Below are 25,562 nucleotides of genomic sequence, written 5' to 3'. Positions count from 1 at the left end.
TCAGTGGCCGGGTGGTTCAGGGGGTCCGGAGGCTGGTGGGTCGGCTGGCCCGTGGGTCGGACAGCGTCGGTGGGCGGGTGGATAGGGGGGTCGGAAGGTCGGGGGGGTCAGGAGGCCGGTGGGTCGGCGGGCCGGCGGACCGGTGGATCGGAAGGTCGAGGAGTCGGGAGCGGGGGGCGGGGGGGGTTCGGGGGTCAGGAGGCCGGTATGTCGGAGGTCAGTGGATCCGGGATAGGGCGGTCGGAGAGTCGGGAGGCCGGTGGGTCGGGTCGTCAGTGGGTCCGGGATCCGGCAGTCTGAGAGTGGGAAGGCCGGTGGGTCGGGCGGTCCGGGGTCGGGAAGCCCGTGGGTCGGGGGCTCGGGGGCTCGGGGAGTCGGGGAGGCGCGAGGCCGGTGGGGCGGGGGGTCTGGGGCTCTAGGGGCCCGCGGGCGGGTGGACCGGTGGGTGGGTGGGTCTGCTGGCGGCGGGGAGGGGCGGGGAGGGGCGGGGCGGGGCGGGCGCCGCGCCTGCCGTTCGCCTCTCCGGGCTGCAGGTGGGGCTGTGCGGCCGCGCTGCCTCCAGGAAGCCTCACGGGCCTGCGCCGGCTCCCAGGATGCAGTGTGGACCGGCCGGGCGCTGACGGCGGCGGCGCGTCTGCGGGCGGAGCGGCGCGGGCCGGCCAGCGAGGAGCGCGGCGACGCGGGCGGAGAAGGCAGGGCAGGGCCGGGCGGGCGCCGCCTGCGGAGAGCCGGGGGGCCGGCCTGCGTGGAGCCGCGCGCGGCGGCGGCGGCGGCGGCGACTTCCTCCGGGCCGGGCCGGACAGCGCACGGCCATGGCCGAGGCGGCCGCGGCTCCGGTAAGGGCGGCCCGCGCGCACCGACGCGCGGACTCGGGGCCCGGGCCCAGCACACGGCGCCGCAGGCCCTGGGGAGGGGCTCCGTGGGCCGGGCCGGGCCTCCGTGCCTGGGCTCCGGCGAGCGGGGCGCGGGGTCCGCCGGGGCCTACGGCGCCCGCCGGCCGGGCCCCCCCCATTCGCGGCCGAGCCTGAGCAGGGCGGAACCGACCGTCCCCGCAGCGGAGGCCGCCGCACGCCGAGTTCCTGCAGCCCTCCGCGGCTTCCTGCCCCCGCCCCATCCGCCGGCCCCTCCATCTCCGCGCCCCCCACCCCGCGGCTCCTTTCTCTCCCCACCGCTCTGCCTCGGCGCTCCCTACCCCCCAGCTCCCCCCAGCGGCCTGGTGGCACCTGGGAGGCGTCCGAAGCGGCTTGGATGGCGCGCACACCGAGTGCCCGGCTCCATCGAGGTCGGGGCGGAAGACAGCTGCTCCCTCTCGTAGAAGCAGGCAGGCACCAGCCCTGTTAGGCATTATTTTGTCCTCACAACAAACCTGTGGGGTAGGTGCTCGTTCTGTCATACAAAAGAAAAACCCGAGGCCTGGAGAAGTTAACTTGCCTGGGATCGCACAGCTAGAAAGTGTGTGAAAAGACACAGTTGCTCCGTTTTCGGGGCCGCATTGTGTCTTGGGGGAAGCAGACAGGTACACTGGTGTTAAGGATGCAAAACAGAAAGAGGTGAGTGGTTCCTGCATTGAAGTAGAAAGGGGCTGTGGGAGTGCAGGGGAAGGAGAGGGAGGGACTGGCACCCCTCCCTGGCTTGTGCTTCTGTGATTTGAGCTGGGCTTTTAGGGAAGGCTAGGATTTCATCAGGCTGGGCGGACCAGTGGAGCTTTCCAGGTCGGGAGGTGGGCTGGAGCACAGAGAGAAAGCGGTGGGGGGGGGGCATGTTCAAGCACCAGAAGGCAGCCCCCTGCACCAGAAGACGGTTTTGGTAGGGAGGCAGTGGGAGAGAAGGCCGCAGGAAGGGTTGGAAGGGGTTTTGATGCCTGGACTTCATCATATTGGTGGGAATTCCTTGAAGGGTTTGGAGTTCTCTTACCATCCGCTCCCCTGGAGCATGGACTTTCCACTTCCCTGGCAGGAGTCTGAGGACAGCCCCATATTATCCACCCACCGTTCAGTAAGGAGCTGGGCCTGAGCACAAACAGTCACCACCTCCCACTAAATAGTCTGAAGCCCTTATACGGGGCTCCCTGCCCCATTAAAATGTAAGAAAACTGTGCCTTGCCGGTCATAAAGTAGTTTACGCAGATGTCCTTTTCCTGCAACGCAAACATTGGGATACTGGCAGTCAAGTGCACTGAGATGCAGAGTAGGATTTCAGGAGCTGGGGAGCCAGGTGATGAAGTGAGTGGATGCTTCTGGAGCAAACTCTTGGGAGGCTGGGGTCAGATGGCGGTGGTTGATAGGAAAGGACACGTGGGCAAAGGAAGGGATGGTCGCCGTCATGGAGGGTGGCCCAAGGTGCCAGCCCAGTTCAGCCCCTGTAGCCTCGAGGTAGAAACACCTACCCCTTGAGAGCTAGAGTCCCGCCCACATCCAGCTTCCCTCCAATGGTTCTCTGCCTCTCCAGCTCCTCCCCATCCTCTGAGACCCAGGTGAAGCCCTTCTTCAGGTCAGAGGTCATCTGGTATGGCCTCCTAACAGCCACAGAAGCACTGAGGGTGCTTGACAGCCCCCCCCCCCACGCCGCCCCCATCACTGCTCACACTCTCCTCCTCTCCCTGTTATCTGAAGCGTCCACCCATGTTGTTCTCAGTGACTTTCTCCAAAGGAGCCCTCACTCGTTCCTACTAGGCACCGACCATTTGTTGAGGACTGGTTTCCAGAACGTTGTAAGGAGCCGTCCGTCCTCAGGCACCGCCAGAAGGAGGCACAAATATCTAAACCTCCTCCCTGACCGGCCGGTCCCACCTTCAGATGTGGGTCAGTCAGGTGGTTCAGCCCGTACCCAAAGCAAAATGAGCCCTTTCCTCAGGGTCCCCAGCTGCCAGTCAGGTCATTCAGGCTACCATGCGAACTTTCCAGCAACAGGGAAGTCACTGCTTGGGGGAAGCCTTATGACAGTTATCGTATGTAAAAGTCTAACCTCATGGCATGTTTTTACGTTCTTCCCCAATCTGTCAGGTGTGTCATTGATTCTGGGGTGGCTACAAAAATGTCTGAGACTAATTCTTCCTTTGGGAGGGGCTGGATACCACGAGTGACAAAATCAGACTCTCCAGGGACCCAGGGGACCTGGGTTGCTTTTGACCCCTTTTGACCCCTTGACCCACCAATGCCACCTGTGTCAAAGAGTCTAACTCTTGGCTGGTGGAGATTTGCAGTAACGGCGGTTTTTATTAGTTTAAGGAGGAGCAGTTGGGGAGGAGATAAAATCATATTGCACTGGAGGGAGAGGAATTAGCTGTTTGATTTTTATGTTTATTAGAGTGAGACACGAGGGGCGCCTGGGTGGCTCAGTCGGTTAAGTGTCCGACTTTGGTTCAGGTCACGATCTCCCAGCTGGTGGGTCGAGCCCCGCGTCGGGCTCCGTGCTGACAGCTCAGAGCCTGGAGCCTGCCTTGGATTCTGTGTTTCCCTCTGTCTCTGTCCCTCCCCCACTTGTGCTCTGACTCTCTCAAAAATAAACAAACATTAAAAAAAATTAAAAAAAAAAAGAGAGAGAGACACGAGATACTTTAAAAAAAAAAAGGCAGTTGAGCAATGCTCATGTTTGTGCCGGTTCAGTGAACCAGCTGTTTTTTGTGTGTGTGTGTGTGTGTGTGTGTGTGTGTGTGTGTGTGTGTTGCTAGGTCATCATCAGTAGACAGTTCCTGTGCGATTACGATGGGAAGTGCAGGCTGGGCTCTAGTAAATCTGCAGTTTACTATTTATGCGCTGAAATGAGCCAGCAGGGCTAAGTCACTGTTTATTAGCAGAACTGCACTGAGCGCCTTCCGCGGGCCGCGCACTGTGCTGCAGAAGATGCTCCAGAGAGCCCCCGCAGGCAGATGCCGATTAATGGGCAGGGCAGTGAACGCTGGGATCCGGGTGTGCAAGGTGTGCTACAGAGGCCTGGAGGGAAGGCGCCAGCCCAAACAGCCGTGGTGTCTGAGTCCCCCAGAGGAGCCGATCACCAGGCCGCGATCTGGCGTGTGGCACAGGGCGTCCCCGCTTTCCCTTTGTGCTCCGCACACACCCCCTACCCCCACCCCCGGCCCAGCCCCCCCTACCCCTAGCAGAGATGGGCTCAAGGCACACGGTGGACGGCACGGATGATGGTGGACTTCTCCTTGTTTCCGAAAGATTTCTCCGTGGACAATGGCAGCCACAATTCAGGCCATGGAGAGGAAGATCGAGTCGCAGGCTGCCCGCCTGCTGTCCCTCGAAGGTCGAACTGGGATGGCCGAGAAGAAGCTGGCGGACTGCGAGAAGACGGCCGTGGAGTTCGGGAACCAGCTGGAGGGCAAGTGGGCCGTGCTGGGGACCCTGCTGCAGGAGTACGGGCTGCTGCAGAGGCGGCTGGAGAACATGGAGAACCTGCTGAGAAACAGAAACTTCTGGATCCTGCGGCTGCCCCCGGGCAGCAAGGGGGAGGCCCCCAAGGTACCCCTCGGGCACTGGGGGTGGGACAGCGCGCGGGGCCGTGCCCGTAAGCGTGTGGGTGAGCGCACGTGGTGCTTGTGGTTCCAGGTGCCCGTGACCTTTGATGACGTGGCCGTGTATTTCTCTGAGCAGGAGTGGGGCAAGCTGGACGAGTGGCAGAAGGAGCTCTACAAGCACGTGATGCGGGGCAACTACGAGACGCTGGTGTCCCTGGGTAAGGCGCGATGCTCAGTTTTCTGCTAAATGTGATTTTGAGTGTCCCCAAACCTCTCTCCTCATGCTGGCGGGCTTCGCCACAAGGGTGCGTAAATCACTAGAAGCTTTGACCATGCCAGGCGTTACCTCCTCTCACCGTAGAGGAGCACCGGGTGACCGAGTGGAAAGCTTCCTCTAGCTGGTGAAGTTCACGAGTGGCCGGACAGAGAGGCGTGGTGGTGTTTCTCTTAAGCAGGCATGGAGCATGGACGTCTCCGTCCTGCTGAGACGGAGTGTAAAACCTCTGACGGTTCTCGGGTCCAGGAAGGAATCGATCCACTTTCTTTTAGCCTTCTCTTACTGGGGCGTGTGGCCTTGATGGTGACACTCCTCCAGTTTAGTGGACAATATGGGCAGACCATGCTTCCCCTCTGCCCCCATAGACTCCCAGGGCCCCTGTCACTCTCCACATGGGGTAACCCCAAGAGGCTGTTTCTTCCTGGGCTTCTTTCCTCTTGGGATGGTTTCTGCGTGACCCAGACCTGAAGGCAATAAGGCACGCTCAGTGCGGATGGGAACAGGCACAAGTGTGACGTTAGATTTTAGCTTGAAGGGAGGCGACTGGGTGGTTCAGTGAGCGTCTGACTTCGGCTCAGGTCACGATCTCACAGTTCGTGGGTTCGAGGCCCGCATCGGGCTCTGTGCTGATAGCTCAGATTCTGGAGCCTGCTTTGGATTCTGTGTCTCCTCTCTCTGCCTCTCTTTCTCTCTCTCTCTCTCTCTCTCTCTCTCTCTCTCTCAAAAAATGAATAAACATTACAAAAAAATTTTTTTAATTAAAATAAAATAAAAATGTCTCCCAGACTGCCAGATGTCCCCTAGGAGACAAAATTGCCCATGGTTGAGAACCGGGACTCTTTACTAATCTAGAAATTTCGTTTCTTGGCCATTCTTGGATTCCCAGGCTGCCTGTCCCCAGCTCTGAATGGAACCACGTGGCAAAAGCTAACCTCCCTATCTTTCCTCAGACTACGCCATCTCCAAGCCTGAGGTCCTCTCCCAGACCGAACAGGGGAAGGAGCCGTGCAGCTGGCGTCGCACCGCCCCGAAGGTTCCAGATGTTCCTGTGGACCCGAGTCCAGGTGAGGGGCTGAGAGAAGGCCAGGGACGCCAGGCAATCAGGTGGGAACGGGAAAGTAGAGGGCCAGGGAGGGCATGACTTTCTTTCCACGAAGAGCCAAGGAGAAACCTCAGCCTCGAATGTTTTAAATCTGTTTTTTAATAGTTGAGTTATGACCTACAGCCTGTTCAACAAACACTCCAGGAATACGTCCCAGCGGGGAAACAGGCAGGAAACCTAGCTTTCCAGAAGACAGATAGAGCCAGGGCCCGGAATCAGGGGAAGAGGGAAGGTAGGAGTGTGTCGAAGACAAAATTTCTTTCTCAGTTTTATGAAAAGCCAGCCTTACCCCCATCCAAGAGCCGATCTCATCGGCCGGTCACACGTTTCAACGTGATTAGAACCACAGATTTATTTAAGGTGAATCTGGACACCCTGGGTCACGGTCTCAGCTTTTCCTGGAGCCAGTCAGCACCTTTGAAAGTTAAAGAAAGGACAGGTGGATGCGTGAGAAGAGCCTGATCACCAGCGTGATGCCCCAGACAGGTGTAAGGGGTGACAGTCCCTCACTGACCGGGAGACCCCACCTGTGCAGGCTCGAGCCTGCTTTCTCCACGGAACCGCCTCGTCTGTCCCACCTGCCTCAGGATCCCCTGTGGTCCGAACCCCTACGTTACTGAAAAGTCTACCTGTGTTTAATCTGTGATTAACGAAATGTGTTTTCCCTGTTTGCTCCTCCATCGCAATTAGAGGTTCGCCCAGCCAGAGCAGGCGGTGCGTAGAGGTGTCGGGAAAGCGTTCACCAGTTTAGTTCCCCAGACGGCCCCACGGACGGCCCCTGAGTCCTTGCTAGGTGCCAAGGGCAGAGCTGGAAGTGGAGCGCAGCGGCGCGACTGGGCGGGGCGCCATGTGGTTGGAGAAGAGGGATCGGACACCTGCCCGGCTTCCTAGCCTGCGGGGGAGGCCCACCGTGGGTTTGTTCATTTTCCTTATAACGTCTACGCGGGGGCCTCTCTGGTTTCCACCCCGTCATTCATGAGAGGGAAGAGGGGCCCCGGAAATACCGTGGCTGCTGGCGGGACCCCACTCGCTCCTCACCCCTTCTGGGCTGGGCATGCCCTCGACAGACCTCGTCTCCGCTTCAGTTCCTAAATTCTCCCGCCCTGCCTCGTGGGGAGTCCGTCCCCAGCAAGACCTCAGATCTTCACGCTCTTCCTGGAGCGTCCCCACCCATTCTTGCTCGGATGGCTTCCCCGGGCCCTGCATCCGCTGCTGCCTGCCCCTGCCCCGCGTCCCGCTCAGCCCCGGCCCGGAAGGCACTGGTGTCCCTGCGCCTCCATGTTGCCTCTGTGCTGGTCTCCCCTCCTCCCTGCAAACCCCCACCTTTCAATCAGACGCCTCCCGTCTTCCTACCGCCTTCCGCGGACCTCATCTCCGCCCCTGCCAGCATTGCTAGTGACGGCACGTCCCCAGGATGGCGCTCTGAGCACCGCAGCCTCTCTGTTCCTTTGCCCCCACCCTCCACTCGCTCTCCACCACCCACCCGGAGGTCCTACCCCTGATGCAGCCCTCCCATCTTCTTGACTTGAACCCGGCACCCTAGTGCTCCTCCTTGCAGGTTGCTCTGCCCGGTACCCTGACCCCAGCTTCTGGCCCTTCCACTGCCCAGCTAGTCCTCAGTTCCTCTTTGCCCAGCCCGGGCTCTGGTCCACTGGCGTCATCCCCCCGTCACGCCTCTTGTGTGTTCACCTGGCAGAACTATAATCCCGGTTAGATCCATCTGCCTGTCGTGCACCTGTTCCCACGCAGCTGCATGTGGCTTCAGAAAACCGCATGAGCCTTCTCTTCCTCACCTGCAACCTGGGGGCTTCAGCACTGCTCCGGGGTCGCACGGTGTCTCCTTGGGCCACTCAGTTGCCCAGAGGTTGGCAAACTGTGGCCTGCAGGCCGGATCACTCACCGTCTGTTCTTTTTTTGGCCCCCGGACTTAGAAGGATTTTCACGTTGAAAAAATACTGTTTGAAACAAAAAGAAACAAACCTCGTGGCCCTCCCACCCCAGCAGCCTGTCTGCCTCAGCTGTGCCCCGTTCTCTGTGTTCGCTGCTGTGGCCATCCCTCCCGCCAAAGGCCTGCCTCTGCTGGACGCTAGATCCAGTCTGGCCTCCTCCCTCATCCTTCCCACCAGCATCTGTCTCTGCCGTCGGATGCCCGATTTGGAAACAGACCACTTTTGACCCCACAGCCCTGCCCTCCCACTTCTGCCCTCCTCGTGTCACACTGCCCACAGTCGCTGTCCTCCAGCGCCCGCTTTCTCCCATTCCTCTTCCCGCTCTTGAAGCCCTTCCATCAACATTCCTGGCAAGGCCACCAGGGACCCTCGTGGCGTTACTTTGGGACATTTGTCACCATTGATCACTCTCTTCCCAGATTCACTTCTTTGACAGGAAACCTTCCTGGTTTCCTCCTGCCGCACTTAACACCTTTCCTGTGCTATTCCTGGTGTTCTTTCTGACCTTGAACCGTTGGGGTGCCCTCCCACCTCCGCCCATGCCCCTGCTCTGCCATCCCAGCAGTGGCTCTGAGAGCTCCACGTGCCACCCGTGTGCCTCTTGCCTCGCCCCTCCCTCAATTCTGCACACCCCGCTGAGCTCCACCTCCTCTCCCCCCCCCCACCCCCACCAGACACGTCTTCCTCTCCCCTGCCACAGTAGACAGCTGTCCACCCTGCAGGTGCAGGCCAGGACCCAGGAGTCAGCCCAATGGTTTCTCACACCCACATCCATCGGGAAATCCTAGTAGCTGGCACCGCCTTCAGACTTGTGCAGAGTGCCGTCCCGCCTCGCCTCTACCCTGAGGCCATCGTCTCCTGCGGTCACCGTCCAACCAGCATACCTGCTCCTGCCTTAATCCCCCAGAGCAAGCCCTACACTCTTCTGTTCACAACCCCATACTGGCTTCCCACTGACTCAGAGACTCTGGCTCACTTCTCTATGTCCCGCTCCCTCTGTTCCAGCCACAGCGTCCTCGCTTTCCCCCAACACCGCAGGCTGCGCCGGGCTCCAGGCCTTTGCACTCGCCAAGAATGCCCCTCGGATACTTCCCAGCTCCACCCTTTACCTCCTTTGGGTCTCTGCTTGTTGAAAATTGTGGCCCCTTTCCCCCCCCCCCCCCGAATTTCCAGTCTCCTTCTCCTGCTTTGGTTTGTTCCGTAGCAGATGGTGTCATCTATTATGTATATTTCTAGATTGTTATATATAGTTCATATTTACCGAATTGATGGAGATACAGATATTATATGTATTTCACATAGAGAGAGATTACGGATTTCATGTTTACAGATTTATGTATGGCCAGTAAATTTCACGAGGACAAGAACCTATATGTCTTTTGTTCGTATGATCATTACAGGCACCTAGAATACCGCCTAGCACAGAGTAGGAGTTCAACAGTTATTTGTTGAGTGTCTGTGGTGTTATGTAATTTAAAATATCTGCGTGTTAAAATATGTGTGTTAAATTCCTTGTTAGATTTCCTAGACTCACTCCTCCCTATGGTAACCAGTTGTCCTAAAGTTGGTGTTTATCCTTTCCATCCACATTTTATGTTTTGTATTATTTTTTGTTTTTAATTTAAAGCCAAGCTAGTTAACATACAGTGTAATAATGATTTCAGGATTAGAATTTACTGATCCGTCACTTACATATAGCACCCAGTGCTCATCCTAACAAGGACCCTCCTTAATGCCCATCCCCCGTTTAGCCCATCCCCCCACCCACCTCCCCTCCAGCAACCCTCAGTTTGTTCTCCATATTTAAGAGTCTCTTATGGTTTGTCTCCCTCTCTGTTTTTATCTTATTTTTGCTTCCCTTCCCTTATGTTCATCTGTTTTGTATCTTAAATTCCACATAGGAGTGAAATCATATGATATTTGTCTTTCTCTGACTTACTTCATTTACATAATACATTCTAGTTCCATCCACATAGTTGCAAATGGCAAGATTTCATTCTTTTTGATTGCCGAGTAATACTCCATGTATGTATGTATGTATGTATGCGTGTATATATATGTATATGTATATGTACATATATGTGTATATACGTGTATACACACACACACACACACCACATCTTCTTTATCCATTCATCCATCAGTGGACACTTGGGCTCTTTCCATACTTTGGCTATTGTCGATAGTGCTGCTATAAACATGGGGATGTATATGTCCCTTCGAAACAGCACACCTGTATGCCGTGGATAAATGCCTAGTAGTGCAATTGCTGGGTCGTAGGGTAGTTGTATTTTTAATTTTTTGAGGAACCTCCACACTGTTTTCCAGAGTGGCTGCACCAGCTCGCATTCTCACCAGCATTGTAAAAGGGTTCTTCTTTCTCCGCATCCTCGCCAACATCTGTTGTTGCCTGAGTTGTTAATGTCAGCCATTCTGACAGGTGAGAGGTGGTATCTCACCGTGGTTTTGATTTGTATTTCCCGGATGATGAGTGATGTTGAGCATCTTTTCGTGTGTCTGTTAGCCATCTGGATGTCTTTGGAAAAGTGTCTACTCATGTCTTTTGCCCATCCATCCCACTTTAAAACTTTTATTTAAAACTACTATGTGTATATATAGCCATAAACAATATACAATGTGGTTTTGCAGGTTTTGGAAAGTTGTATCAATGTCATTATATTTATCACTCAATATTCGGTATTTCAGGTTTATCTCCACTGATGCATATAGATCAAGTCCATTCACTTTAACAGATGCTTACTATCCCCAAAGCAACCGCATTACATTTATTATCCACTGGTCTGTTGATTTGCACTTCCGCTGTGTGTGATTTTTCCCTCTCACAAGTGGTGCTGCAGTGGGCAGTTTTACACCTGTCTCTCTGTGTCCATGAGCCGCAGACTCTCTGGGGAATAGACCCGGAGAGGAACCCCTGCATCACAGGGCACACTTGTCTACACCTCTGCTGTTGCCATGGTTACACCAGCGTGTCCCGCTCCCTTCAGCAGTTCTGAGTACCTGTTTTCTTACAGCTTTGCCCACTTTCGTCATGAGACTCTCGCCAGTCTGATGGAGGTTGAAATGAACGGCATGGTTTTCATTTGCATTTCCCCAACTCTTAGGGAGATGGAGCCTCCTTTTCACGTTTATTTGGTTTCTTTGCAAATTGTCTTTTTCTGGTTTTCACTCTCTTATCGATTCAGACTTTACATAGGTTCTGGATACTAACCCTTTGTCTGTTATTTGCATTACAAAACATCTCCCAGTCTGTATCAGGTCTTCTAAGTTTGTAGTGCCTTGTATAGAAGTCTTGATTTTGGGTCAAATCAAACTTACCCATTTCTTCCTTTATGATCTGCTTTTTCTATCTTAAGATAGCCTTCCCTACCTCATTCCAGGTCAGAAGGACATTCGCCTCTACCTTCTTATAAAACTTTCAGAGTTTTGCTTTTCACATTTAAGTATTTATCAAGAATTAATATATGTGTAGGTTGCAAGGGAGAATGAAAAATGTTTTTCCCCACAAGGGTATCTGATTTCCCAACAAGGTTTGCTGAGGATTCTTTCTTTTCTCCAATGATTTGTACTGCCAGTTTAGTCGTGAACCGGGTTCCCATACACACAGGCACATTTTCTGGGCTCTTTATTCTGTTTTTTGGGTCTTGGTCTCTACGCCAACACGCAGTTTTTTTTTGTTGTTTTGTTTTGTTTTGTTTGTTTTTGTTTTTTTTTTTTTTTAATTTTTTTTTCAACGTTTATTTATTTTGGGGACAGAGAGAGACAGAGCATGAACGGGCAAGGGGCAGAGAGAGAGGGAGACACAGAATCGGAAACAGGCTCCAGGCTCTGAGCCATCAGCCCAGAGCCCGACGCGGGGCTCGAACTCACGGACCGCGAGATCGTGACCCGGCTGAAGTCGGACGCGTAACCGACTGCGCCACCCAGGTGCCCCAACACGCACTGTTTTAGCTTCATAATAAGCCCTCGTACCTAGAAGACTAAGCCTTCCCTACTTGCTCTCCAGAACTTTCCGTGGCTTTTGTTCTTCTTGGGCCTTTGTTCTCCTATATGAGTTTCAGAATCTTTATGTCAAGTTCTCAGAAAATCCGGCTGGCATTCTGATTGGAATTGCATTTACTGTATAATTTCATTTCTGGAGAATTACCCTTATTACAATATGAGCCCCTCTACCCATGGGAAGACTCGTTTAACAAAGGTTTCTGTGTGTGCTTGAAGAAGGCTTCAGTTTTCTCTGATCGTTGTGTCTATTGTGAATGGGGTTTTTACATTAATTACACTTTTTATTATATGAAATTTATTGTCAAATTAGTTTCCATACAACACCCAGTGCTCATCCCAAAAGATGCCCCTCTTCAATGCCCATCACCTACCCTCCCCCCCTACATTTTAAGTAGTTATCACAGGTACACAGCTCTGCTGTTGACTTTCTTTAGTAAAAAACAACTTTTAGTCAACTTTCTTATTCTAATGATTTGCCAATTTAGGTTCTCATGGTTTTTTGGTTTGTTTTTTTTTTTTTTTTTAATGTAGGCAATTGTACCCTCCACAGATAACACAAAAGTTATCTCTTCTTTTTAAACTGTTGTAACTTTATTTTTCTCATCCAGCAGTTTGGCTAGGACATTGCCGAGCAGTTCCAGAGATAGCTGGCATCCTTATCTGTGAGGTGCTTTGAAGGTCTCAGCAGTTAAGGATGGTTTTTGCCATAGACTTTCGATAGTACTCTTATTATAAGTTTATAGAAGTTTCCTTCCACTTCTGGCTAAAGCTTGTGAGCAAGTATTATGTTGTATCAAATGGGTTTTTTTTTTCTTTTTTAATATTGTTTTGTTTCTTTAAAACATTGTAACCGTGTATCATACATAACATTAGCAAATACATACAGAACAAAATCCGTGTGACCCTTGGAGAATCATAGTAAACACCCATAGTCTCAATACCCAGCATCAGAAATAGAACACAGCCAGAACCTTCCATGGCCCCATTGTCATTCTCTGATCCCATCCCCCTCCCTTCCTTTTACAGATAAACAGAAAATTCAGAAGTAGATATGACCAGTCCCTTGGTTTTCTTTACATTTTTCATTCCTTATGTGTATATTCCTAAATGCCATTGTGAACCTTTTTTGAATGACACCACACCATCTCTAGTCTTCAAGTTGAACTTGGTACAGATCATACCATCTGTATCCTTTCGTTTGACCTTGATTCTGAGCGTCGTCCCTGCTGATGCGGTACAGCTGATGTCCGTTCCTTTTCACCACTTCATGGGTTTCTCTCTTATGACTATGACACAGCGCATTTTTTCCTTCTGCTGATGGGCGTTTGTCTTGTTTCTAACTTTTTTGCTTTTAGGAACAGTGATGTTGGGAACATCGTTACGCGTGCGCAAAACTTCCTCTAGGTGTAGACCCGGGCGTGGAACTGCCGGGGCCTAGGAAAGATGCATGTTCGACTTTTCCAGGTGACGTCTGAGTGTTCAAAGCAGCACTGCCACCAGGCACCCGCCAGCGGTGCCCAGACGTCCGCGGCACCTCATCCTCGCCAGCCCCGGAAATACCTGCGTCCTCGCTTCTGCCCATCTGGTGGGAGTGAACCGGGTTAAAAGTCGTATTTTACCACGTGCATTTTCCTAATTAGTGAGATTGGACATCACGTCCCCCGCTTCCAGGCCACTTACCTTTCCTTTTCTGTGAAATGCCTGTTGAGTATGTCTGTTGTCCATTTCTCTTGTAAGTTGTTTTCCCTTTACTTACCGATTTGTAAGCGCTCCTTTCATGTTCTGAGTATTAATCTTCTTGTCAGGTATGTGTATTGCCGATACCTTCTCCGGTCACGGTGTATTTTAAAGAACAGATGCTTTTGATTTTAATGTACCGGGATTTACTAGTTTTTACCTTTATGGTTTGTCCTTTTTATGTCGTAAACTAGTAAGAAATCTTCCCTACCTCGAGGTTGCGATACACCATCTCACATTTTCTTCTAAAGGTTCTGCCTTGTGCGTTCAAGCGCTGAGTCTGTCGGGGCTGGATTTCCCTGGCGGTGGGAGGCGGGAGCCTGGTCCCTCCACACCAGTGCTTCGGGTCTTTTCCTTTGTTCTTTGGGGTCAGCTTCTCAATTGCCTTATAATAAGTTCTGTGAAAAATCCAGCTGGGATTGTGGTTGGAGTTGCACTCAGTCTATTATGCCCGTTGGAGACAACGGACTCCTTTGCCGTTATTCGTGTTATTTGTGAATGTCTGAAGCCCCTCCGTTCAGCTCGTCTGTACTCTCTCATTGAAGTTTTAGTATTTTCCCCCAAACGATCTTGTTTTTTTTGTTGTTAGGTATGTTACTAGGTTCCTGGTGTTTATTTTTATTCTTTCTTTTTTTTTTTTAGTTATTTCCCTTGTATTTTTCTTAAGTTTTATTTATTTATTTTGAGAGAGAGAGAGAGAGAAAGAATGAGTTGGGGGGGGGGGGAGACGGGAGCAGAGAGAGCGAGAGAGATGCAGAGAACAATGCAGGGCTCGAACCCACGAACTGTGAGATCGTGACCTGAGCTGAAATCTAGAGTCAGATGCTTAACCGACTGAGCCACCCAGGCGCCCCTTTCGTTGTATTTTTTTTAAATCATTATTACCAGTGGTGCCTTTTGTTAACATGCTTCTTCTATCTGTTGCCGATGTATGCTAGAGCTGCAGGGCAGGAAACACTCCTCTCCAGGCACTTTATCTCTCGCAGGGGCTCAGTTATGTGACATCCCTCTCTGCCCCCAGGCATCCCCTCCAGGGGGCCCACCAGGGACAGTCCTTGTTTGTCCGTCCTCCTCCCCTGGGGCAGCTGGTCACCCACAGGGGACAGGTTCCTTCACTGCGGTCAGGTAGGGGACTTCCTGTCCTAGAGTCAGTAGTAGGAACCCCTCTTGTGCATGATGATCCTCAGCTATCATTATGTAATAAAAACAGTTTACCCTCACCTGACTTCCTCTTTTGTTTTATTTTCTCTGTTAAGATCCACGAGAGGGAAGAGAAATGGTAGTTGATGGGCTCCCTTAAAACCCTTTTGGAAAGCATACAAAAATACAGTTGTATTTCATTTACTGATATTTCCACCTCAAAACCTTGCTCACATTCTCATTAATGCTAATAACATTGCTAATAATTGTCTGATGATTCTCAGATCTCCTGAAAAGATAATCCTATCATCTATGAGTAATAAGAATGTTTTGTCTCCTTTCAGATCTTTACGGTTAATTTTTTTCTTGTCTTATTGTGCTGGCTGAAATAAAAGTGGCAATAGCAGGTATCCTTGGTTCATTTTAAAGAGAATGCTTATTAACTTTTCACATTGAGTCTAACATTTGTTAAAGGTTTTGTTTATCAGTACCCTTCATGAAGTTAAAGAAGTTTCCCGTATTTCCAATTGATGAGATATTTCTAATAAGGAAAGATGTTGAATTTTTATAGAATGCTATTCTGGTGTTTGTTGAGATGATAATGTGATTTTTCCTCCGTTAACCTGCTAATACGGCAAATTATGTGATTTTCTATTGTTGAATCAATCCTGTGATCTGAGAATAAACCTAACTTAGTCATGAACTTTTATATACACTGCTGGATTCTGGATTTAGTATGCTAGTTGTTTAGGATTTTTGAATCTTTGTTCTTGAGTGAAACTGGCCTATTTTACTTTTTTCAGACTGTCTGGTTTTGATATAAGCTATGACGTATTCCCTCTGTTTTTATTTTCTGAGAGCGTTTGTGTAATATTGCAATTATCCGTTCCTTGAATGTTGAGTAGAGAATACCAGTGAGGCCATCTGGGCCTCAAGTGGTCTTTATGGGGGGAGATTTTGGTCTACTGACTGAAGTTCTTTAATAGGGATAGGACTATTCAGGTTTTCTATCACTTTTTAGTCAGTTTTAGCAAATTCTAGTTTTTCTAAGAAATTTGTCCACCTCCCCAGAGTTTCCAAATGACTTGGAGTAACATTCATAAAACCGTCTTCGGGGCGCCTGGGTGGCGCAGTCGGTTAAGCGTCCGACTTCAGCCAGGTCACGATCTCGCGGTCCGTGAGTTCGAGCCCCGCGTCAGGCTCTGGGCTGATGGCTCAGAGCCTGGAGCCTGTTTCCGATTCTGTGTCTCCCTCTCTCTCTGCCCCTCCCCCGTTCATGCTCTGTCTCTCTCTGTCCCAAAAATAAATAAAAACGTTGAAAAAAAAAATTTAAAAAAAAAAAAAAAAAACCGTCTTCTAATCTCTGCTGTGTTTATAATTCTGTTCTTTTTCCATTCTTCATGTCGGTTTTCAGTGCTTTCTCCTTTTTTTCTTAATAGATGTAACGGTTTAATAGTCTCTTCAAAGAACCAACTTTTGGCTCTCTGTATTCTATCTTTGTTTTCTCTTTTATTAATTTATGCTCTTGTATTGTTGCCTGTCTTCTACTTTTTATTTATTTTATTTTTAATGTTTATCTATTTTGAGAGAGAGTGTGTGTGCACGAGTGGGGGAGGGTCAGAGAGAGAGAGAGAGAGAGAGAGAGAGAGAGAGAGAGAGAATCCCAAGCAGGCTCCACACAAACTGTGAGATTGTGACCTGAGCCAAAATCAAGAGCCAGACTCAACTGGCTGGGCCACCCAGGCATCCCTGTCTTCTAGTTTTTAAAGGGGTTTTGTTGTGCATGTCATTTCTTTTCCAGCATCTTGCCCTGACCCTTAATTTTCAACCCGCCTTCTCTTTTTAATATAAATATACAAGGTCATAAAATTCCCTCTAAGTACCATTGTAGATGCAACTCACATATTTTGATAAATTATATTTTCGTTAGCATTGGGTTCCAAATATCTTCTAATTTTCATTGTGATTTCTCCTTAGAATCTTGAATTATTTAGAAAACATAGATTTTTTTTTTTATGTTTATTTTCGAGAGAGAGAGAGAGAGACAGAGTGTGAGTGGAGGAGGGGTAGAGAGAGAGAGGGAGACACAGAATCCGAAGCAGGCTCCAGGCTCTGAGCTGTCAGTCAGCACAGAGCCCAACGTGGAGCCCAAACCCACAAACTGTGAGATCATGATCTGAGCCAAAGTCAATCGCTTAACCTACTGAGCCCCCCAGGCGCCCCAGATATTTTTAAATTTTAGTAGGTATGGGGAGTTTGGGGGTATGTGTTATTGATTTCTAACTTAATGTTATAGTTACAAAATCAGTGTTTAAAAGATTAGTATTTTAAAAATTGACTAAAGTTTGCTTTATGGTCTAGAAAGTGTTCATTTTTCCTTCTTGCTCGGGGTGGCTTAAAAAACTTGAGTTTTCCTTGTCTTTAGATTCTACTATGTCCATTTGATCAGGTTTGTTAATAGTGTATTCGAATCCTATGACCTTGAATCAGCTAGATTTATCAGTTATAGAAACAGGTATGTTGAAATACTCCACTGAGAAGTTGGGAGTTATTTCTTCTGGAGTTTTGCTGTATTATTTTAAAGCTAAGTTATTAGATTAAAAATGTAGAATTAGTTTTTCTTTCTGGCCAATATAACTTTGCACAGTGGTCCTTTTTTTATTTCTGTGAATATTTCTCTTTTTAAATTCTATTTTGATGGGGCACCTGGGTGGCTCAGTTGGTTAAGCTTCCAACTTCGGCTCAGGTCATGATGTCACAGTTTGTGAGTTCGAGCCCCATGTCGGGCTCTGTGCTGACAGCTCAGAGTCTGGAGCCTGCTTCAGTTCTGCATCTCCCTCTCTCTCTCTGACCCTCCCCTGCTTGTGCTCTGTCTCTGTGTCTCTCTCTCAAAAATAAATAAACATTAAAAAAAAAAATCTATGGGTGGCTCAGTCGGTTAAGCCTCTGACTTTGGTGCAGGTCATGATCTTGTGGTTTGTGAGTTCAAGCCCCACATTGGGCTCTGTGCTGACAGCTCAGAGCCTGGAGCCTGCTTTGGATTCTGTGTCTCCTTCTCTCTCTGCCCTCCCCTTCTTGTTCTGTCTCTTTCTCTCTCTCTCTCTCTCTCTCTCTCTCTCAAAAACAAACATTGAAAAAAAATTTTTTTATTTTATTTCATCAGATATGGGATAACTGCATCTTTTTAAAAATTTTCTTTATTCTGGCTTTGATTCTTTTACACTGCTTTTGCAGCCTTCTGTTGTAGGCGTGTCTTTTGCAAACCGCATATAGTTAGGTTTCTTGTTCATTTTTAGTCCGATCATCTTTACCTTTTAAATGTCCAGCATGGTGGGCACTAGCCACATGTGGCTGTTGGTGACTTAAAAAGTCCTATAAAGATGAGATACATAAATGCTGAACATTTTGGATATATTGGGTTAAGTAAAATATATTGTTAAAATTAATTCCACCTGTTTCTTTTTATTTTACTATTTTTTTTTTTTAACATTTGTTTATTTTATTTTTGAGAGAGAGAGAGAGCATGAACTGGGGAGGCGCAGAGAGGGAAAGAGAGGTAGAATCCCAGGCAGGCTCCACACCACCAGCACAGAGCCTGACGCGGGGCTTGAACCCAGAAACCGTGAGATCATGACCTGAGCTGAAGTCAGACACCCAACTGACTGAGCCACCCAGGCGCCCCTCCTATAATCAGTTTTGATACTCTCATCAGATGCTCCCCTTTTTATTTTTCTGAATACATTAAGGTCTATATTCTGTATATGGTAATTCCAGTATCCTAACCTCTCTGCAGGGCAGATCCTGCAGTGTGTGGTCTGCTGACCCACTGAGGCAGCTGCTTTTCTGGTTGAGGTGGCGATTTGTAGTTGTGAGCTCAGTAATGTCTGAGAACTGTGTTTATTTTTTTTTGTCATGTTTAATTTTATTTATTTATTTTGAGAGAGACGGAGAGTGAGCTCGCACGCGTGGGCACAAGCCAGGGAGGAGCAGAGAGAGAGGGAGAGAGAGAGAATCCCAAGCAGCCTCCGCGCTGTCAGCACAGAGCCCGACAGGGGGCTCGATCTCAGGAACCGTGAGATCATGACCTGAGCTGAAACAAGAGTCAGACGCTTAACCGACTGAGCCACCCAGGCATCCCCTGAAAGATTTAAGATGTTTAAGATGCTGTCATCCTGAGACTCTCTGTCCACCTCTGCTGGTCCTTGGGGCCACCAAGACCTTGGCCTGGAGGTTTCCGGGCCACTCCGTGGTGTGACCTGGCACCAGTGACCCTCGGGCACAGGCTGTGCTGTGTCAACTCCCACGCTGATACTTAAGACACCATATCCTTCAGCTTCTTTTTTTCCGTAGTTCTTGGGAGTGAGTTCGGCCACGACTCTCGTGTTGTTTGGCCGCACTCCTGGTTTGTAAGTTTATTTTCATAGGACCTCCTGTGGCCTGAGTTTATTTTCATAGGACCTCCTGTGGCCTGAGTTGTGGGGGGGTGTCCCCATGGGCAGGTTTGCTTTGCCCGTGCTGGGCGGGGGGGAGGGGGGGCCGCCTGGGCGCCGTGGTGGTCAGCCAGCGTTTCTGTGAATTTCTCAGCTTAGGGTCTCTGTACCACGTAGGCAGTATGAATTCGGTGTGGACATGGGGAAATTCCCGTTTCTTAGGGTGGCTGTCCCACCCGTGGCTCTAGACAGGTGGCGGCTTCCTTGTAGCGCCCTCAGGTGGATGGAGTTATTTCCAGCTCCCAGCTCACCGAAGGGACAGAGCCTCCTGGCTCCTGGCTTCACGCAGGCAGCTCAGCACTGTCTCGCCACACCTGGACATCAAAGCCCAGCCTCCAAGGCCTGTGTCCTGTTCCAGCAACTCCCTGGGTCACCTGGCCTCTGTTCCAACTCTTGATTTGACTTTGCATTTGCTCTTTGATTCTTATATCTAGAATCTTTGTTTTATGCTCACTCATATACATGTGCGGGGGGGGGGGGGGGGGGGGGAAGGTTTGGGGGGATACTCGGGCTTACATTTTATGTAACATTTCTGTGTTAAGAGTGAGGGCAGGACCTCCCCAGAGCAGCGCGGCCTTCCCCAGGGACCAAAGATCCAGCCCTAAGAACTCACGGTCGTATTCCTCACCCCTTCCCACCCTCCCCTGTGCTCACTACCGTGTGACCTCACGCTTTGCCCAGAAGGCCCCGCTGCCCCTGCTTGCTCTGGCCTTCCGTTCCCACCAGGCTCTTTTGCCATCTGAGCCTTGTAAGCGCCCGTGTCCATTTCCTTGGCTGGATGTGTGTCCCCCACCGGGGCCGAGGGGCCCTGATGCTGTGTGTTCATGCACTTTCCCTTTCTCAGGCTCGGGGCCCCCGGTTCCTGCCCCTGACCTCTTGATGCAGATCAAGCAGGAGGGCGAGCTCCAGCTCCAGGAGCAGCAGGCTCTGGGGGTAGAGGCCTGGGCAGCCGGACAGCCGGATATCGGGGAGGAGCCGTGGGGCCTCAGCCAGCTGGACTCCGGAGCAGGAGACGTCTCTACAGATGCCGCCTCTGGTGAGTGGCCGCAGCTAAAGCAGACACAGGGACAAGTGTGGGGGCTGACGGCAGGGTGTGGGAAAGGACCTGGAAGCACCGTGGAGCTGTGGCCTCCCAGATCTCGGACATCCGGCCTGACCCACTGGGGAGTTTTCCCCCCTGAAGGGAGGGGGCTGTGCCTAATGATACCTTGTGCCCCCCCCCCCCCCGGGTTTGGTGGTGCTCACGTCTCAGAGCCTCTCTGCCTGACCTCGGTCCACTGCACTCCTGTTTGCCTTGCCCTCGCCCCAGGGCAAATTGCCAGCTGCCTCGCATTACAGAGGCCTGCATGAAATGAGCAGTGACATCGAGCTTCCTGGTGCCTCAGAGAAGGGGGCCACAGAAAACCGGGTGCGGGAGAGGAGAGGTGGTTACGCTCCCGCAGAAAAGGCCCAGGTGGGATCTTAGGGTCTCACCTGCCCTTCCTTCCCCTAACGCCCGGGCTCGGATCTGTCCTCACTGCAGGCGTCCACTCCAACTTTTCCACCACGATCCCACCCACTTCCTGGCAGGCGGACCTCCCTCCCCATCACCCTTCTTCAGCATGCTCGGACGGGACACTGAAGCTCAACACAGCAGCCTCCACGGAAGGTATGGTGCGGCCGAGAGGGGGCGGGAAAGGCTCGCGTCTGCCTGCAAGGCTGCCTCGGCCCAGGGCCCTCGTTTTTACTGCCGAACTGCCCTGACCTCTCAGCCAACAGGCCTTTAGGTGTCACATGTGGCGTTAGGACTCTATAGTCTGTCCTTGATCTCCTTCCAAACTCTTAAGCTCGAACAGCCTTTCTTGAGAGCGTATGTGTTTCCGACTGTCCCTTTCACATATGGTCCTAACCAGTCAACCCTGCTAAAGCTGATCCCTTGAGAAGGACATATCGCCTGCCCAGGCTCAGCTGTCCTGGCTCTCTGCTGGCGTGGGAAAAACCAAACCAGACCAGAGCCTCTTGTGACCCATCAACACTACCAAAGACAGGCGTCCGAAGGCCAGGATCAGGAAGAACGACTACCAAACTTATGGATTAGTTTTCCATTTACTTCTGTTTTGAAGGCCAGTTATCTGTTACTTTCCTCATTCCTGTCATATTTGTGCTAAAAGCCCAGGTCCCTGATATAAAACTTCAGGATGTGAGAGTCCAGTACATTTATATAAAATCAAACACAGTTTTACTGTTTGGCTAATATTTTTCTCACTAGCCGGCGGGCCACCTAGAATGCTTGCTGCATTCCAAACGTGCCCACCAGTGGTCAGCCTTAGGATGAACTCAGGAGTAGCCTTAATAACCAAAGCGAAAATGGACCCGGGTGAGCAAATGCGATGGTTGCTTTACCTGTGAAGGTCCTCGCCCAGGGTTTGGCCGCATGACTGCGTGGGGGGGGGGGGGGGGGGGGGCTCTGCCCAAGGGGATCCTGAGGCTTGGGAGAGTAGGGCTCACCGTCATGGTGGAGCGGAGTAGCTGCCGAACAGCCAGACGGAAGGATCGGCTCCTCCCTTAAGCAGGTACGGGGACACGACGATACCGGGTCCTTCTGCCTTTCTCAGCAGATGTCAAAATTGTGATAAAAACAGAAGTCCAGGAAGAGGAGGTGGTGGCCACGCCAGTGCATCCTACCGACCTGGAGGCTCACGGGACCCTGTTTGGACCAGGCCAAGCCACAAGGTTTTTCCCTAGTCCCGTCCAGGAAGGAGCCTGGGAAAACCAGGGCGGCTCCTTCCCCAGCCAGGACCCTGTGCTGGGGCTGAGAGAGCCCGCCCGGCCTGAGCGGGACATGGGCGAGCTCAGCCCCGCGGTGGCCCAGGAGGAGACCCCGCCGGGGGACTGGCTCTTTGGGGGGGTTCGGTGGGGCTGGAATTTCCGCTGTAAGCCCCCCGTGGGCCTGAACCCGAGGACTGGGCCCGAGGGGGTGCCCTACACCTCCCCCGACAGCGGGGAGGCCGTGCTGGACCCCAGCCAGGCCCCGAGACCCTTCGGCGACCCCTGTAAATACCCCGGCCGGACCAAGGGCTTCGGCCACAAGCCGGGCCTGAAGAAGCACCCCGCCGCCCCGCCGGGAGGGCGGCCCTTCACCTGCGCCACGTGCGGGAAGAGCTTCCAGCTGCAGGTGAGCCTGAGCGCGCACCAGCGCAGCTGCGGGCCGCCCGAGGGGGCGCCGGGGGCGGCGGGCGGCGGCGCGCGGGACGGCAGCGCGCTGCGGTGCGGGGAGTGCGGCCGCTGCTTCACGCGCCCCGCGCACCTCATCCGCCACCGCATGCTGCACACGGGCGAGCGGCCGTTCCCCTGCACCGAGTGCGAGAAGCGCTTCACCGAGCGCTCCAAGCTCATCGACCACTACCGAACGCACACGGGCGTGCGGCCCTTCACCTGCACCGTCTGCGGCAAGAGCTTCATCCGCAAGGACCACCTGCGCAAGCACCAGCGCAACCACGCGGCGGGGGCCAAGGGCCCGGCCCGCGGCCAGCCCCTCCCGCCCCTCCCGGCCGGGCCCCCGGACCCCTTCAAGAGCCCGGCCTCCAAAGGACCCTTGGCCTCCACAGACCTAGTGACCGACTGGACTTGTGGCCTGAGCGTCCTGGGACCCAGCGACGGCGCGGACCTGTGACGCCCCCCGCCCTCCCCCGCCCGAGCTGGCGAGGGTGGGGGGGGCGCCCCGGTGTCCTGGCCCCGCTGCAGGCCGCGCGCCTAAGGAGAGCCCCACTCGGAGGCGGCAGGGCGGTGGTGGGAACGGAGCCCGGGGAAGCCGGTTTCCCAGCCGCTGAACTGATTGCTGGAGGGAGAGAAACTTATCAAACGATCCGGCCTCCACCTCTAAACAAAGTAGAATTCTCTGATTGTGAAACTGAGCAGCATAGAATTTTAAGTAATTTAATTATGGAGACTTTTTTTTTTTTTTTTTTTTTTAATTCTTGACGAAAACGCTGGAAAATAGTCGTAGCACCAGTTTAAACTTTATAGTGTACTTTCGGTTTCCGGAGCGTGCGTTTGTGTGGGCTGTGACCGTACCAAGTCCGACAGTGAGTTGGCCGGCTGGGGACACAGATGAGGAGGGTCCCGGACCTGCCCTGGCCCCGCTGACTCCTAGGGAGGGGCCGGTGGGGGTGGCGGCGCAGCAGAGTTGAGAAACCCCCGCCCCACCTGGCCACCAAGCTGGCCTGGCGGTGGGGCAGGTCTGGGCCTGGGGCTCCAAGCTCCTCCCATCACCCCTCCCCTCCAGGGTGTGGAACCCCCACCACGGGTCAGAGTCAGCAGGGAGAAGGACGCGCCCACCGGCAGCCAGTCCCGTTCCCCAGCTTGCCCCTCCATCTGAAAAGTCCCCCCACCCAAAGTGCTGGCCCATTATGGGCCATCTGCCGCCCCTAACGGCAAGGGATCTGGGTGGTGTCACCCTGTTATGGGACTCAGGGCCTCATAAAGGAGAGCCACCTGAAAACACAGTGTTAGGGCTGCGCAGGGGAGGAGGCAGAGGTGGGCAGGCCCAACCTTTCACCCTCAGTTACCGGCGGAGCCAGGAACAAAGCCTGGCCTGCCGAACCCCACGAACCCCATGTGGGGCCGCTTTCCTCTCCAGCCAAATGCTTCTCTTTCCTTTGCTCTGTGTAGTGAGTGTTTCTTCGTTGTCAGAACGCTTTCACATCGCGTCTCATTTGATTACTGTGACCTTGTAAAGCACGCGGGACGAGTGTTGTTAAAGATGAGGAAGTAAACTCCTCCAAGGGCACCCCTCCCAGCCTCACGCGGGAGCGCGAGGCCGCGTGCCAGCAGTCGAGGAAGGCCACGGCTTAGACAGGCTGGTCGTCCTGGAGCACCACCGGCTTGGGGGAGGGAAGGTACTCGCGGCTGCCCTCTTAAGATCTGTACCACCGCTGGCCGAGCAAAATCATTAGGCGTCAAGGTTCTGCTGGCCTGTCTGGAGTGTGCACCCATTCTCCCCAGGGGGCGGTCGGGTTGGGGGGGGGGGTTGCTGGGTGGCAGGTCTGAGGCTGCGTGAGGGGCAAGCGCTTGTTCATTCCCCCTCTGACATCTTAGAGGTAGAATTAGAAACGGCCCAGGTTTCTTGATTCTGCCGCAATGCTGTCCCTACCACACAAGTGTCCATTCCTGTTTCGTTGGCACAGCCACTGGTCCCCTTGCCCCCAACGGGTAACCTGTTCCCCCTTGAGGAACCAGAGACCGTGGCTTCCTTTCAGTCCGCTTCCTCATGTGTCCTTTTGTTAGGCAATAGACTAGTTCGGAAAACTGTTTCTATGTACTGTATATTTTGTACCCGTTTACACTTCTAATATTGATATAACTGATATTTTGAAAAACGGATGAAGAGGAAACATCCTGTTAAAATAAAACCTAACCAGCACCAAGACGGCTTGGCGGGTTCCATTCTTAGACCTGTGTCTTGGGCACTGATGCCTCTAGACCCTCCTCCCACGGGAGCCGTGTGGCCAGCTTCCTGGGCGCCCTCCTCCTACACGTGGTCACCTCGGACCCAGGGAGGCCGCCGTCCCTCAGAGCTAGGAGTGGAAGAACCCAGAGAAGTCTGACTCCATGGAGGGGAAACCATAACGCGCCCAGTCACTTCGCTTCAGAGTAGAGTCCTGCTTTGTGTCGTCCGGCTTGATGTAATGCGATGCGAGGTGCGTGAGACCGGGTCTGGGAGAAGAACTGCAGAGCATCCGAGAAAAGCAGATGCCGGGTGTTCTCTCCTCGCCTCGTGCCTCTGCTGGGCCCGCGGCTGCTGTGTTCCTGGTCCGGGGGTGGAGGCCCCCCGACAACCAGAGCCAACGGTTGTGAATGTTTTATCTCGTGTGTTCGGTCTTTTTCATCTTGATCTTTGTCTTTTTAAGAAAATGAAAACGTACAATAAAACCTGCGGAAACTTGCCACGAGGGCCTGGGAGTGGGACGGGGCGAAAGCGAGAGTGGGTGTCCCGTGGCGTCGAGGTGACGGTGGCAGCGCGCTCCTCACCGGCAGCCCTGCCCTCCCCCGCTGGACGTGGCCCCGGTGCTCGGAAATCAAGCAGGGACGCTTCCGGTGACTGCTGGGCTCACCGTGCCACCGCCCCGCCACCGCACGGGGACATCCCCACTCGCCCTCTTGCCACACGCCCTGTGCGCACGAATCCCGAGGACCCTGCCAAAGTCCCCAACCATTTAGTGGTTCACTCCAGGGCCGACTCCTGAGGCTCTCCGGGCAGAGCATGGGGGAGGGGGGTGAAGTTCAGTATCCAAAGGGGCGCCCCCATCAGTAGTTAGGGAGACCGGGCCAGCCCCGTGGGCGGGGGGCCCCACCACTGCTCGGAAGCATCAGCCTTAGGCCGGAGCACTGTGGTCCCTGTTCGCTGAGT

General features: G+C 52.8%; 2 protein-coding genes across 5 annotated transcripts; one reads left to right on the top strand and one right to left on the bottom strand.

Annotated features, from left to right (window-relative positions):
- LOC115502100 (vegetative cell wall protein gp1-like) lies at positions 1 to 814 on the bottom strand. The gene is made up of 2 exons (XM_030297310.1): positions 573 to 814; positions 1 to 415 (listed from the first exon to the last, which is right to left on the bottom strand). Exons 1-2 carry the CDS (start codon positions 812 to 814, stop codon positions 1 to 3), a joined length of 657 nt encoding a protein of 218 aa, XP_030153170.1.
- On the top strand, positions 766 to 24,579 carry ZNF746 (zinc finger protein 746). Of its 4 annotated transcripts, none has more exons than XM_030308706.1 (7): positions 766 to 836; positions 4,164 to 4,463; positions 4,596 to 4,677; positions 5,687 to 5,800; positions 20,019 to 20,210; positions 20,697 to 20,822; positions 21,772 to 24,579. In XM_030308706.1, the coding sequence occupies exons 1-7, from the start codon at positions 813 to 815 to the stop codon at positions 22,824 to 22,826; spliced, it is 1,893 nt and encodes a 630-aa protein (XP_030164566.1). In that variant the 5' UTR covers positions 766 to 812; the 3' UTR covers positions 22,827 to 24,579. The 4 variants fall into 4 exon arrangements, with proteins under 4 accessions (XP_030164566.1, XP_030164565.1, XP_030164563.1 ...); XM_030308705.1 differs by having other exon boundaries at positions 21,769 to 24,579; XM_030308703.1 differs by having other exon boundaries at positions 4,551 to 4,677.
- Positions 24,580 to 25,562: the final 983 nt, after the last annotated feature.

This window comes from Lynx canadensis, chromosome A2 (assembly GCF_007474595.2).
Source record: "Lynx canadensis isolate LIC74 chromosome A2, mLynCan4.pri.v2, whole genome shotgun sequence".
NCBI lineage: Eukaryota > Metazoa > Chordata > Mammalia > Carnivora > Felidae > Lynx > Lynx canadensis.
This window is presented reverse-complemented; position numbering and strand designations above follow the sequence as displayed.